At 35.4% G+C, this 14,444-nt stretch overlaps 1 protein-coding gene across 3 annotated transcripts in view; it reads left to right on the forward strand.

Annotated features, from left to right (window-relative positions):
• The window catches only part of LOC145284870 (zinc transporter ZIP4-like), a 461,784-nt gene that overhangs the window by 74,041 nt on the left and 373,299 nt on the right, over positions 1–14,444 (forward strand). The window contains exon 1 of one of the 3 annotated variants that reach the window (XM_080133880.1): positions 1,452–1,478. The exons of the other annotated variants lie outside the window; for them this stretch is intronic. Within the exon in view, the coding sequence (XP_079990006.1) occupies positions 1,467–1,478 (12 nt within the window). The 5' untranslated portion in view covers positions 1,452–1,466. Of the gene's footprint in view, positions 1–1,451; positions 1,479–14,444 lie in introns of those variants that run through there. 3 annotated transcript variants of the gene reach the window in all.

Consider the following 14,444-nt stretch of genomic DNA (forward strand, 5'->3'; position numbering starts at 1 on the left):
TCAGCTCCGGTATATCATCTGCAAAAGGACACGTTTTCTTTATGAGTTCTGGTGACGTAAGTGATCCAACGACACGTCTCATTAACGCGTGAACTGTGGTCAGGTATGCCAATTTCTCAGGCCAATCTACCATATATTTTGTTTATATTTAGCTAAGCTAATTTTCTAAATATTTTAGCTAAAACTTATTTTTACATTCCAGTGACCAGTTTTATTTCTCCAAACAATAATTCTTAATATCAACTATTTTTAGCAAGATCTCTGGTTGTTGTCCGTCTAATATCCAACAGTACCTCCTATTTTTTATTCTAGATCTGAGGGGATTGATAATTGCATTGCTATGATGACTGAACGTATGCATGCGATATCTGAAAATTTCATTTGTCTGTTGCAGATATTGACGGTGTGAGACTCTAAGCAAAACAACCCCTGTCATGGGTGTGCGTCAGAAACAGATTATTTAATTCCCTCGCGCGCGCAAAAAAAAAGAATCAACCAACATTCATCGGCGTCTGCTGAACGTTTACGAACCCAATGCAGTTGATGCTAGCTGGTAAAAGTGTAATTTAAATTGTGGTGACTAAGTAGAATATAATTTGGGAGCACGAAAGGTCGCCTGTTTAGATACTACTATTCCCGTCTTCATAGCTCTTCATTTGTTTAAGTTAAAATATAGAATGCATTACTCGTATCTATACCAGCAGGGAGAACCGACGTTGCACGGCATTAAATGAAGATCAACGAATGCTCCACACTTCCAACATATTTATTGTTATAAGTGAAATCACCATTTTTTTTCAATCAAATTGATTAATTGTATGTTCCACAGGTGCAATTACTTTATATATCTAGTTTAAACTCTGGAGACCAAAAATGCAGAGAGGAGTTTGGTAGAGACTTTCTGCATGCACACAGAAAAGTCACAGCTTTTTTTTAATCAACAACTTTTTCGCGTGTTTAAAATATGCAAATTAAAAACTAAATCTATTTTGCTTTTTTCATCGGCATTTTACAAATTGTATTTGTATTTGTCATTGTAAGTAGGAATCGTTTTCAAACAATCAGCTTTTATTTAAAAGAAACAATAATTCGAATCCAATTCCAGATTCTTTAGGAAATGCCAGAAAAGTTTTTAGTACGATTCTTTAATTAAAAAAAAAAAAAACTTTATTTCATGTTCATTTTTCAACAGTATAAAACGTATTTAATACATTTTTTCATACGGCAATTGGAGACGCAAAACATTTAACATTACAAAAACATTAATAATAAAAAAAGAAGCTAATATTTGGGCTTGGCAATGAATTCTCTGGAAAAGTATTCGACGCTAATTGCAAAGTGAAATGTAATATTTATTAAACAATTCTGACAGATTTTTAATGAAACAAAGTTTATAACATTAAGTAAAAGTTATAAATGAAAAAAGTTGTTAAAAGATCAACATAAAAGAAAAACTAAATAATTCAATGACAAAAAAGGTAAGTAAAAACTTTTTTCTTAAAGAATCACACTAAAAACTTTTGTTCAACTTGTTTAATAAATATTATTTAAAACATACTACATTTAACTCTGGAATTAGCGTCGCATACTTTTCCAAAGAATTTTTTATCAAGTTCAAATATCATCGTTTTTTTTTTCTTTCTTTAAAAAGAAATTCCACATGAACTAATAAGAAAAAACAAACGTACAAAATAGGGAACTAAAGTGTCTAAATGTAGTTTCTCACTGTACGCTAATGTCTTATAAATATAGAGTTGTCTCTCTTAGATCAGTAACGACATATCCAACAGCACCGGCAAAAATTATAGCCGTTGACTTGTGATAAGTGCTTTCGTTATAAATCGCACTTCTTTGTTTTCAAAATTATTCGGCGGAAGTGACGTCGGACAAATTTTATGGTTCGGATGACCAACACTGTATATAATGTATCTTTTTTCAAGCAAATATAAAAATAGAAGTTTGTTAAATTTATATTTTGTTTCCACCTTAACATTTTCCATTAAAATGACCAATTTTAAAAGTTTTCGAGTATACTGAAAACAAATATAGCATTCAATTTTTTTTTGCAGTAAGTAGTTTCCCGTATATTATACAATGCAATTCCTTATGTTTAAAGTAGTACGTGCAAATACGGATATTTTTGCCATAATTAATATATTCACTATTCCAGAGATAGCCATAACTTTCATTAACCCAACGGACACAGGTAGTCTATTATATATGTGTATATATATATACTCCTATGAATTTGTTATTTTGTATTGCTATTCATATTAAAAACCTTTTTTTTTCTCTATTTATTTAAAAAGAAAATACAACTATGTTATACATGAGTCGTGGATTTGCATACATCTGCAATAGATCTAACTAATTTGCATATTCTTTCAAACATTCATTGTAATTAATTCCCTGTTAGTTTTTTCGGTTTTCTTAATGGATGATCATCTTTACGTATAATGATATTCATGCAGATATTCTACGTGATTTATACTTGCGTAATATCTATGTAAAAAGGTTATAGTAAGCACAAACCTATTTCTATACATATTTATGTATGCTATATATGTTTTAAAAAATTTGCCTACCAACCTCCTTTGATCTATATACATAAAACTTACTATATAAGGCATTCGAACCCATGTAAAACTTTTTATTTGGATGTTAGCCGGGGAAAATTGGTGCCAGAACGTGAAAATTAAAGAAATGGAATTTGCTAGGTGAAGGTCAAACGAAGGTATACGAATATGCATGCGAAATGTAATAGCTATTAGCTTATGTTTTAATTTTTATCCTTGCAGCAAACATGTCTTCATACCGCAGGCATTTACATCAAAGGAAAAAGGAAATCGTACGCTAAACGTTTTGGTTTCGATTCTCGGTATTGGCGCACGTGCCTTTTTTTTACAAGGTGGTCACCACTTATCAAGGCCCGGAAACCACTCAGGGATAAGGGTTATTGTAAGTACAGTACGTTAGTGTGGAGTTTTGATAAAGTGTTTACTTAAGGAGGCGGTTCATCAGGAATTTGTTTACGTGTCATTTTGTTTTTGTTTTAATTTTTTAAATCATTACTATATATTGGGCCCAGTATAAGATAATATAAAATACGAAATTTGTAGTAATCAAAATATCATATTGAAACGTATTTTACGAGTGGGCCATGCAGGACGACGTGCTAGAAAGCGAACGTTCGCCGGTAGTCGAATGGGAAATAGTAAGACAAGCCAACGCATGTAGAGACCAAGACGATCTATGTGGATTATGCCTTCATGGAAAATTTGCTATCCTATACTTTAATAACCCCCACATCTATTAAACTGCAGGAGAGAAATAGCGAACAACTGTGTACACAGGATGAACTTTACTCTAAGATAGCGATACAAAATACTTTTTTAATTTACAAGAACAATAGAAAAAAAAAGCGGGAGAAAAGATTCAAAGTTCCCCAAAGAGAAACAATGCGTTGGATGTTTCTTTTTGCCGGCACAAAGAAGGTTGCCGCACCGCAATAGAAACAGACTCCAAAATCTTTAAATGGTTTTTGGAGTCCGCTCTATGTAGCACCTCGAACCAATCTATTTTATATCTATCGGCACAGCACGGGTTATCAACCAAATGCTGGCCAATTTTTCTTCCTCCCTCGTTGTGCCAATATTTTAATCGTTTTTAAACGTTAATAAATATATTTTAGTGTCCCCGTACTTTTGGCACATTTAATAAGTTCCCCATTAGAACTCTTTATTTTTCGACACAATATTATTTTGTACGCTATCGATTTTCTCCTGACGAGATGATAGCCGAAAGAGCTCTCGAGAAACTTCCGCTTACTATATATATATATATATATATATATATATATATATATATATATATATATATATATATATATATATATATATATATATACAGAGTGTCCAAAAAGTAACTGAAAAGTTTTGAACTTAAATAGATTCTTTATTTTTGATGATATTTTTCGGTAATTTTAACACAATCTGACTAAGACATTGGGGAATAAAAAAAAATTAACAAAATGCAAAATTCAAATTATCTATTATAAATAATGCTTTTTAAATGTAGCCCATTTTCAGCTTGGAAAATTTGTGCTTTTTCCAAAACATAATTCATAACAGATTGTAGAATCTTTGGATTGCGATTTAACTCCCTTATTACGTTCCTGATTTTTTTCTTACAATTTTTGCAGGGTTTGTCGTTTGTTAATGTAGACTCTTTCACAATGTTTCGAATTATGTTGTGACTTGGGCTATCTCTTACATGAAAATGCTGTCAATAAGCTCTTTATGTCAAAATAATTGATCCCTGATTTTGGTAAAACAATTTCACAACTTGCATACGTTGTTCAATGCTATACTTATCCATAATTAATTTTCAAAATATTATCTGAAAAAAATCTGAAATAGAGAGTCAGGTATCCATGACAAAGATTTTTTTTAACCCTTTAGTGCCTTTTTGGATTCCCTGTACATGCGCGTTTGCTATGGGTTTTTATGCTAAATGCTACGTAATTATGGACGACGTAGACAATATGCATAAATAGAACTGTGCGCAATATTTAAATAAACCCAATCATCCAATAAAAATATGATTTAATAATGAATAAATGTTTGTTTTTCAACGTAATATGCATAATAGTTTAACTTTATGAAGTCTCTCAGGTATGCATGACTGAGTATATTAAGAAATTCGTTAGAAATTTTTAAATTAAAAAAAAATCTTTCAATATCAATGTGAGTGCGACAATAACCTTAACTTTATAGGTGTATACATGAACAAGATACACACATACACACTCACACACACACGCGCGCACACACACAAACACACACACACACACACATATATATATATTCATATATATATATATATATATATATATATATATATATATATATATATATATATATATATATATACATACAGGGTAGAACGATCAATTTGTCGCCCGAAAGAAACCAACACTACAGCTTTATTTAAAAACTTTTATTGAAAAAATCAATTCACGTAACTTGATTATGTAGTAGACCTGCCATCTATTCAATGTAGCTGCCTTCAGCCTCAGTCACCACCGCGATACGGGTTCGGAACAAGGGCATGCCTTTTCCATGATTGCAGCAGAAGCTCGACGAATACTTGGTCTATGGCGGCGATCACGATGGCTTTGGTTTTGTGAGAGGTCATGTTAGTGATGTTCTCGATGCATGACCAAACAAAGTAGTCCAGCGGGTTCAGGTCGGAGGAGGATGGGGACAGTGAAAAAAGAGTACAAAGTCGTAGCACTCCTTCTGAAGCCAAGCCTTCGTCGCTGGCGCCGAGTTCTGTGGTCATCCTCAGGGTCTGCCAGCGTCCACGGGATTGCACCAGGGGATCACTACACTTCAGTACATTCAGGTACGCTTTTTTCTCAACATAATACATATATGCGCGTGTGTGCGGATGAATTCATTTTAAGAAACCTGTTTTAGTTTCACATTACTGATTCGCCAACAAGCTCTCTAAGATCAACTACGTATACGCTTATAATTGATCTTCATTTGCATTATGAGATATAGTTAAACTTTCGAATAAGTAGTTGCCAATATCCAGTCAGAAATAGTGACATTGTTGCAGGGAAAACAAATTGTGTTTAGTTCATCGAATACATTATGCATGCACTGCTCATAAATTTATATAATCGCCTATTAGTTTTCTGATATATATATATATATATATATACACACACACACACACACACATATATATATATATATATATATATATATATATATATATATATATATATATGTACATACGCAACACGAAGAGTAGAAAGAGACGTGGGAAAATATTTTTTGCATATACTTTCAATTCTTTATATAGAGCAATCTGTTCAAGGTAAACACACGATGAGTTTTTAGATATATATGTATATATGCATACATATATATGCTGATGATTGTTACTTCTTTAAAGATGTTTGCCATCTTTTCAGTTAAGTGTTGTGCGTCTGTGTACATGTATGTGACTTTTTAATCCAGCTTTAGTCCTACATAAAATACACTTATGTGACATAAAACTTTTCTTCTTGATCGCATGATAATATTGTGAATCCTCGAATGTTCTGCGAGGTCCCTTTTAGATTTGCAGATTAGACCATAAATATGACAACTTAGTGTTGCCGGATGTGGTGTAAAAGCCTCCTCATAAGACTGTTGTTCCTGTCTTTGATTGTGTGATTTCACATGATTTACAAAACCAGCTGTTGACAAAAAGTATCTGCCAAATACAGTGCACTTCAGTTTCTGACATTATATTTTCGTCATGCTTTCTTGAAACACGTTTTAAGACAGCAAGATCTAGGCGCTGTTCTTCAAAAATCTTACAACTTTCTCTGGTGGTTTTTCTCCACAGTGATCGAAATTTCGTTTTGACTGCCAAGTTATGCACATCCATCTCAAGCATTTTCAAAATGTTTTTCGTAGAATATTTAAACCTTATTCTTGGTTTATGTTTTAGTCTTTTACCATTAACTATCTCGTCATAAAATAGTTGTTTAGGAAGTCTATTGTCCTCCATTCTAACCAAGTGTCCAGTCCACCGCATCTGATTTTGCATAATTTTCATTCCTATACTAGCACTATTTGATTGTTCAAGAACAACAGTGTCAAGCGTTAGAGTCCTTCAGTTAATATTAAGTATTCTCCGAATACAACAGTGGGGAAATCTTTCCAGTAACTTGAGATGTCTTCTATATGTTGTCCAAGTCACTGACCCATATAGCAGTACAGTGATAACGCATGCTTTGTAAATACTTAATTTTGTTTTTGATGTGATTCACCAATCTGACCATATACGTTTCTCCAGTTTGCCAAAAGCAGAACTGGCTCTAGCCATTTTGTGATTTATCTCAGCATCAAGCGTACGGTTCTTACTCAGCATACTACCAAGATATACAAAATTGTCCCTGACATTTAACTTCTTACTATCAATCAAGATGTTCGGTTCAATATATGGCATTCCTGTGGGAGGGGAATACAGAACATATGTTGTCTTGAGGCTGGTAAGTTCAAAGCTTTAAGAACATCTGATAACTTGTCCATGATCATCTGTATGTCTCTTTCTGAATCTGAAAGTCTGCATCATCAGATAAAATGTATATATTTATATATATATATATATATATATATATATATATATATATATATATATATACAGTATTATGCCAACATGCAAATATCGCTTATGCTCATGTGCACGAAACTTCTTTTAAGTTTTACGGAAGTTTCTGTTTTGAGTGCATGTGACATAATGTGGGGTGATAATGCTTACGGAGGAGAAGAAACTTGTTGAAATATAATGGGAAGCAATTCTACTAATCTCAGAAAAGCAAATGATCCTATTAATGCAGTTATCGCTAAAAAATAAAAAAAATACGTCATATATACATAAACTATCTATCTATCCATCCATCCATCCATCTCTCTCTCTGTCGTTCTCTCTCTTTCTATATATAATTATTTTTTTACTATAATAATTCAATACCTACAGACACTAGTGTTTCATCCTTTCGAGAATCTTCAGTGCAGGGTCTCACGATTAATACCAGTCGAACGATTTGAACCCCGCAACACGAGACATCTCTGGCTCGATTAGCAAAGACCTAATCCATTCGGCTACCATTAACCGCGTGAAATAACGTTGAATTTAAACATTTTTTAATTTTAAATGTTCATTTACGTCAGCCAGGCAGTGATCTAATCATTATACGATGATCTATGCATAAGAGCTAAATTGACCGACTTTAATTCAACTGAAAGTGCTCAACAATAAGAAACGAATTTCTTAAAGGGGCTGTCGTAATTATTTTTTTACTATAATAATAAAAACCTACAGACATATATATATATATATATATATATATATATATATATATATATATATATGTCCTATAGAGGACATATCTATATATATATATATATATATATATATATATATATGTGACATGCGTCCAGAAGGAAAACTCTGATATAAAAACCTGAGGTCTACTGTCTGCTCTGTCCTGTGGAAACCATTGCATCGACAAAGATTAGCAGTTGTACCAAAATTCTGCACAAAATCTTCACCACTATAAAAATATTCTGTATTAATTATCTATCAAGTTGCTTACTGTTTTGTGTGGAACGATTTCCATATAAAAGAAGAATAGTATGACTCAATCGAAGATTGAACCCGGTTCTCACTGTCAATTTAATATTGCTCATGCCAAGTTCTCTTCTGAGCTCCAATCTATACTCACCCCTTGCCTGACTTTAATAACAAACACTCGTCTAGCTGAAACCACTATCAATACTTTGTCCAACTCTATATCTGTACCTAAACTTAAATGTAGATTCCATCAACAAAGATTATTTCTTAAAACTGCACGCCTGTAGAACTCTCTTCCGTTTTCCTGCTTTCCAACTGACTACAATATGACTGCCTTCAAGTCCAACGTAAACAATTTCTCGATTAGCCGTTCCCCGAAAGTAATCCAATTTATCAAATTTCTACTACAAACGATCACTACGATATTGTCCCATTGACTACTGTACACTCATTAACTTTTATCCTCGAGTGGCTTCCGGGAAGTGGTGACTCATTTGTAAAAAAAAAAAATATTGTGCTGAATTGTCCAGTTATGTTATAAAACGAAATATATTTCGTTAGTTTAGAAAGCGGCTTTGTCACTTCTACAGTCAGACTCGATAACGCCCGCCCAACTTCGTTGCCCTTACTGATATTCAAAGTGTGTCGTAGGATTATAAAACCGTCCTTGGGTGGCCATTCCAGCTCGCAATATATGTTTATATGCCAACTTAGGCAAATTCTAATACTGGTTTATAAACGAATTTGTTTTATGAGAAAATTATTCTGGCGCCATGGGAAACGAAAAGCTTTAGAAGGACATCGAAATTTGAGACTTCCGTTCTCTTCGGTTAAAAAACAAGATTGATGTAAATCCGGCTAATGATGTCCCCCGTTTGGCACAACTTGATTAACGGTTTTAGAATATGTTTAAGAATACACCTGGGACTTTTAAAAACTTTTGTTCGTCCCAAACAATGCATATTGCTACTGAAGCACAAACGTCCACTCTGATAGGGATCAGATTTATAAAGGACAACGCAACCTGTTTGGGGAGTTTCAAATTATATTAAAATTTCTACATGTTCGTACGTTCGGAGAAATAGAAGCAATATATATATATATATATATATATATATATATATATATATATATATATATAAGCAAAATCCGATCTCGCATTTTGCTAAATCCTACCCTCTGATGAGAAGGAAAGTATTTCTTCGAAACTCCGCGGATTAAGGACTATACACTTATTTTGTACTTCTTTGTTAAAACTAAATATGTTTTTAACTCTTTTTCAAAGTGTTTTTACATGCTTTATTAATATATATATATATATATATATATATATATATATATATATATATATAGGTCAATGACCATCCCTCTTAACGAAGCCCGCATAAATCGGGTGAAACGTTGAGTATTCAGGTCCTTCCACCTCCATTTTATTTCATATATATATATAAATATACAAATATATATATATATATATATATATCAATATAAAGTGGTAGCGTTCGTGCGTGTGTGTGTCTGTGTGTGCAACTGTCCTACGGTTCACTACACTGACCGATCATGACCAAATCTGGCATAACAATGATCCCCTACCTACAGATGATGCATACGATTTTTCAAGGTTAATGTCAAAGGTCAAGGTCATATCCTGGTTATATATACTCTCCTACAGCCCACGTCACCGACTGATCATGACCAAACCTGGCATAATGATGGTCCCCCACCTAGGGATGGCACACACCATTTTCCAGGAAAAAGATCAAAGGTATCCTATAGTTTACATTACTGGAGCGATAATGACAAAACCTGACATGATGATGGTCTCCAATTTGACATCGTTATAACTTCTTCTTATATCCAATCCGCTATGTGTTTAAACCTCGAGACGAGTATTATGAAATATATTTTTGATTGTGAATAGAATATACAGAACATAGGCTCAGTGAGAACAGAAAAGGATTTCAAGAATCCAAATAACATATAGTAAACATCTCTAAAATAATGGGAATACTTATATCTACATTAATACATCATCTAAATTAAATAAAAGCCTTGTATACGACATAATCACGTTGACACAGCGGCCCTTGTTAAATCATCAAATTTTAGCAATGTTGAGCCTGGTCAGTTCCAGCTGGGTGACCATTTTGGAATATCAGGAGGTGTATGTGAAACAACGTCGATACCTCCTTACAAGAGCTGCAAAAATCTAACGTTGTCATCTCCCATGACTGGGATATACATGCTACTGAGGATCGCTTTTGAATTTGATATTCCTATGTAACTTCTTCCTTGGAAGGAAGCCTTGTCAATCCGCCTATGGTGACTACCGCTTCAGTCCGGTCGGGGAAAATATGATTAACAAGCGACAAATAATAAAAGAAAATGAACTTGGCAAAGGGATCTTTAATTTTATCGAAAAACACTTTTCTGTAATGATCCAAAAATAAAATATTCACTAAAAATAACTAAAAATGCTTATACAGTTGGTGTGAAATGTTAGATGTGTTAATCAAAGCGCACAATAAGAAAATAGCAAATGAGAATAGTGAACAAAAATAATAATAAAATACGTAGAATAATAATTATAACAATTACATAAACAATAATACAGGGTGAACGATATTTTTTGTTGTTGCAGACCATCTACTAGTTAGCCAGTTGTTTACAAATCCCAAAAGTGATAGAAGCCTTTTATAATGTCTTTTTTTACACGGTGGTCACCACTTATCAAGGCCCGGAAGCCACTCAGAGATAAGGGTTATTGCAAGTACAGTACGTTAGTGTGGAGATTTAATGAAGTATATACTTGAGGGGGCGGTTCATTAGGAATTTGTTTACGTTGGACTTGAAGACGTCCAGGTTATAGTCAGGTGGGAAGCAGGCAGACGGAACAGAGTTCCACAGGCGTGCAGTTCTAAGAAAGAAGCTTTGTTCATGGAATCTACGTTTTCATTTAGACACAGATAAAGAGTGGGGAAAATTTTTGACAGTGGATTCAGCTAGACGGGTGTTTTCGTGAAAGATTGGCGAGGGGGCATACATTGAAGTTCAGACGAGCACCTACTATGGAAATAACGATAAAACAAGGATAGCCTCGCAGCGTCTCTTCTGTGGGAGAGAGATTGGAGGGTAGAGAACAGGGCATCCGCCATTAAGTCACAAAGTCTATTTTGTACTCTGTCAAGGCAAGATAGGCTGTTTTTAGCAATTCCTGCCCAGATATGGAAGCAGTATTCCATCCTTGGACGCACTTGGCTTATATATAGATAGAGAATTGCATTAGTAGTGAGATATCTTCTGGAGCGGTAGAAGGATCCCACCATCTTTCCTGCGACCTTGGCAACAGACCTGATGTGCGTGTTCCATTTCAGATCAGGAGTAAAGGTCAAACCCAGAAGCTTGTTAAAACATGGGGATTCTCCTAGACGCGAGCCATCCATTTCAATTGATGCCAGATAGGGATCAGAGCGTTGATGATGTAAAAATAGGAGTCTGGTTTTAGATGCATTAAAGGTAAGCAGCCACGTCTTCCCCTACTGAACCACGCGCTCGAGATCAGAGGAGAGAGAATCAGAGAGAACTTTGTCATTTACAGCCTTTGATGTGTTGCCGTAGATGGTCGTGTCATCAGCATAGATGTCAACGAATGATTTAAGTATGTGTTTAGGGAGATCATTGATGTAGATCAGGAAGAGATTTGGACCCAGGATTGACCCTTGAGGGACTCCAGCATTAATACTGAAGGCCTCTGATTTTTGTCCATCGAATACTACTCTTATGAGCCTATCGGAGAGAAATGATTTAATGATTGAGAAAACATTTCGAGTTATACCGTAGCTCGAAATCTTGTGAAGTAGGCCCTTATGCCATACCTTGTCGAAGGCGTTTGATATGTCAAGAGCAATTGCGCTAGAAAGGAAGCCTTTGTCAAGAGATTCACTAATCTTGTGAGATATAACCGTTAGCATATCTGCGGTAGAACGGAAACCATATTGTATGTCACTAAGGAGGTTATTTCTGCTGAGATGGTTGACTATTTCTCTATTTAATATGAATTCCAGCAACTGACTCATAACACACAGGGGACTTATTGGTCTGTACTGAGAGGGAGACGACTTATCTTCTGAATTCTTGAATACAGGGCATACTGATGAGGTCTTCCAGGGAGTCGGAAAGCACTTCTCTTTAAGGCAACGCTAAAACAGTTTCGTAAGTATGGGAGAAAGTTCTGGTTGAAGCTTTTTTACACTCTAATTGGGATTCCGTCAGGGTCAGTTTCTTTGCTGGAATCAAGGTTCTTGATTAGCTTGGCGACCTCATGCAAAGATATTTATATGTAATCTAGCGTGTTCTGTGCTATAGGAGGAAATATAGGCTGTTGATGGCCTTCGTCGCATAGGGTAGAATTAGCTGCAAACGTCTTTGCAAATAGTTTGGCCTTGTCTTATGCTGACGAGATGAGCTCTGGTCCATTGATAATAGTTGGGATAGAACGCACACTTCTGTTCAGGATCTTATTTGTTATTTGCCAAAACTGGTGGGAACCAAGCCGCTGATCAGCTACTTTGGATTTAACAGACTGAGCATATAGCTCTCTTGCATTTTGTATTACTCTTTTACAGTGGTTGCTGGCAGTCCTGAAAGCAGCTTTAGTCTCAGTGCATCTATTTCGTTGGTAGTTATGGAAAAAGTGATTTCTGTGCGCGATAGCAGAAGTACATTCTGGGGAGAACCATGGCTGGCTGTTAGGTTTTTGTTGGAATTTTTTAGATGGTATGAATTGGTCTATGCCTACAATTAACCATTCGGTCTGATCCGATACTATAGAGGACACATCCTTTTTAAACATGGAATGCAGAGGTAAATCAGATATGAATGTACGGAAGCTATCCCAGTCAGCCATAGAGTATCGATATACAGTACGGTTGAGGGGTACGTCTGGGGACTTATTACATTTCATTTTTACCTTTTCTGATACGACGGAGTGGTCGGAGGATCCTAGAGGAGAAAGAGTGGAACATGAACATAGCTCAGGGGAAGTTGAGAGGAAAATGTCTAGGAGGCTTGCATATTGACCGATATTATCTGGCACACGGGTGAGTTCGCGAACAATCTGAGTGAGGTCATAAGCAATGGCAAAATCATGACAAAACCTCCCCTCGTCGTCTGTCTTATTTGAATGGGTCAGCCATTCCACGTTATGCACGTTGAATTCACCACAGATGTGGATGTTAGCCGAGCGATGTGCAGACAGGATCCGGTCTATTTTCTCAGATATACTCTTAAAGATAGTAACTCCGCTGTTATGGGGCCGATGGAGGGCAATATAAATGCAGTGGTGTAAGCAAGTGCAACCCGGAAGCACATATAGGGTAAATTAGGATATAGATATCCCTGCCACATGGGAAGCCATCTTTAATGTAGGCACATATTCCATGCCCATGGCGATCTTGGGGGTCAGATTTAGCTGTTAAATTAGAGTATCCGTTATTTATGAACTCATATAGGGAAGTGGTCGGCCCTATTCCAGTTTCGCTTAGAAAGAATATGTCCGGTTTCGTTACCTGGAAGGTTGGAACGTAGACCCCTGATGTTGGAGAAGGATACATGATAGTAGGTTTATTCGAGTTTTTTTTTCTGGACATATTTCATGTTGAGGTTTTGGTAAGCGTGGAACAGGTCGGTGTACTTGGTTAGAGCAGGATAGAGAGGGAAAGTAAGAGAGAAAAAAGACAGGAAATTTTTATTTTATTTTTTTTTGTAGCACATGAAAAGGTAAAGCCGTAACAATTACCCACTAGTATGGCATCGAGAGGCCCACCTACGGCATGGTCCAGAATCCATTCACCAAATGCCAATACAGCAGTCCCAGTACTTCGCGCCTGCTGATAGGACAGCCTCCTTAGTGGTTAATCCAAGGTTCGGGTCCCTGACTATCAGGCGTGTAACGTCAGCCCAGACAAAACGTTTACCTCCAGCACCCTTACTAGTGACATGGCCACAAGGATAGACATAGAGACAGAAATATTTCCGACACCTCAGACTACTGTTCACCAAGTACTACCGACCTTTAAAGCAGCTTTTTCTTCACCCTTTGTCAGAAAAATTACTCATTTGAATGAGGTATGAGGAACAAAAAAGGAGAAGCGAGAGTTACTGGTGCTGCTGATAACACATCTACTGTATTATCTACTCTCCATTAAAATAAATAAATAAATAAATAAAAAATGAAAAATAAAAATAAATAAACGGGGAGGATGGGGAATGGGCACAAAGGACTTATTAATATCTACTTAGTAAAG

This window comes from Euprymna scolopes, chromosome 9, assembly GCF_053919585.1.
Source record: "Euprymna scolopes isolate OS-2025 chromosome 9, ASM5391958v1, whole genome shotgun sequence".
Lineage (NCBI taxonomy): Eukaryota > Metazoa > Mollusca > Cephalopoda > Sepiida > Sepiolidae > Euprymna > Euprymna scolopes.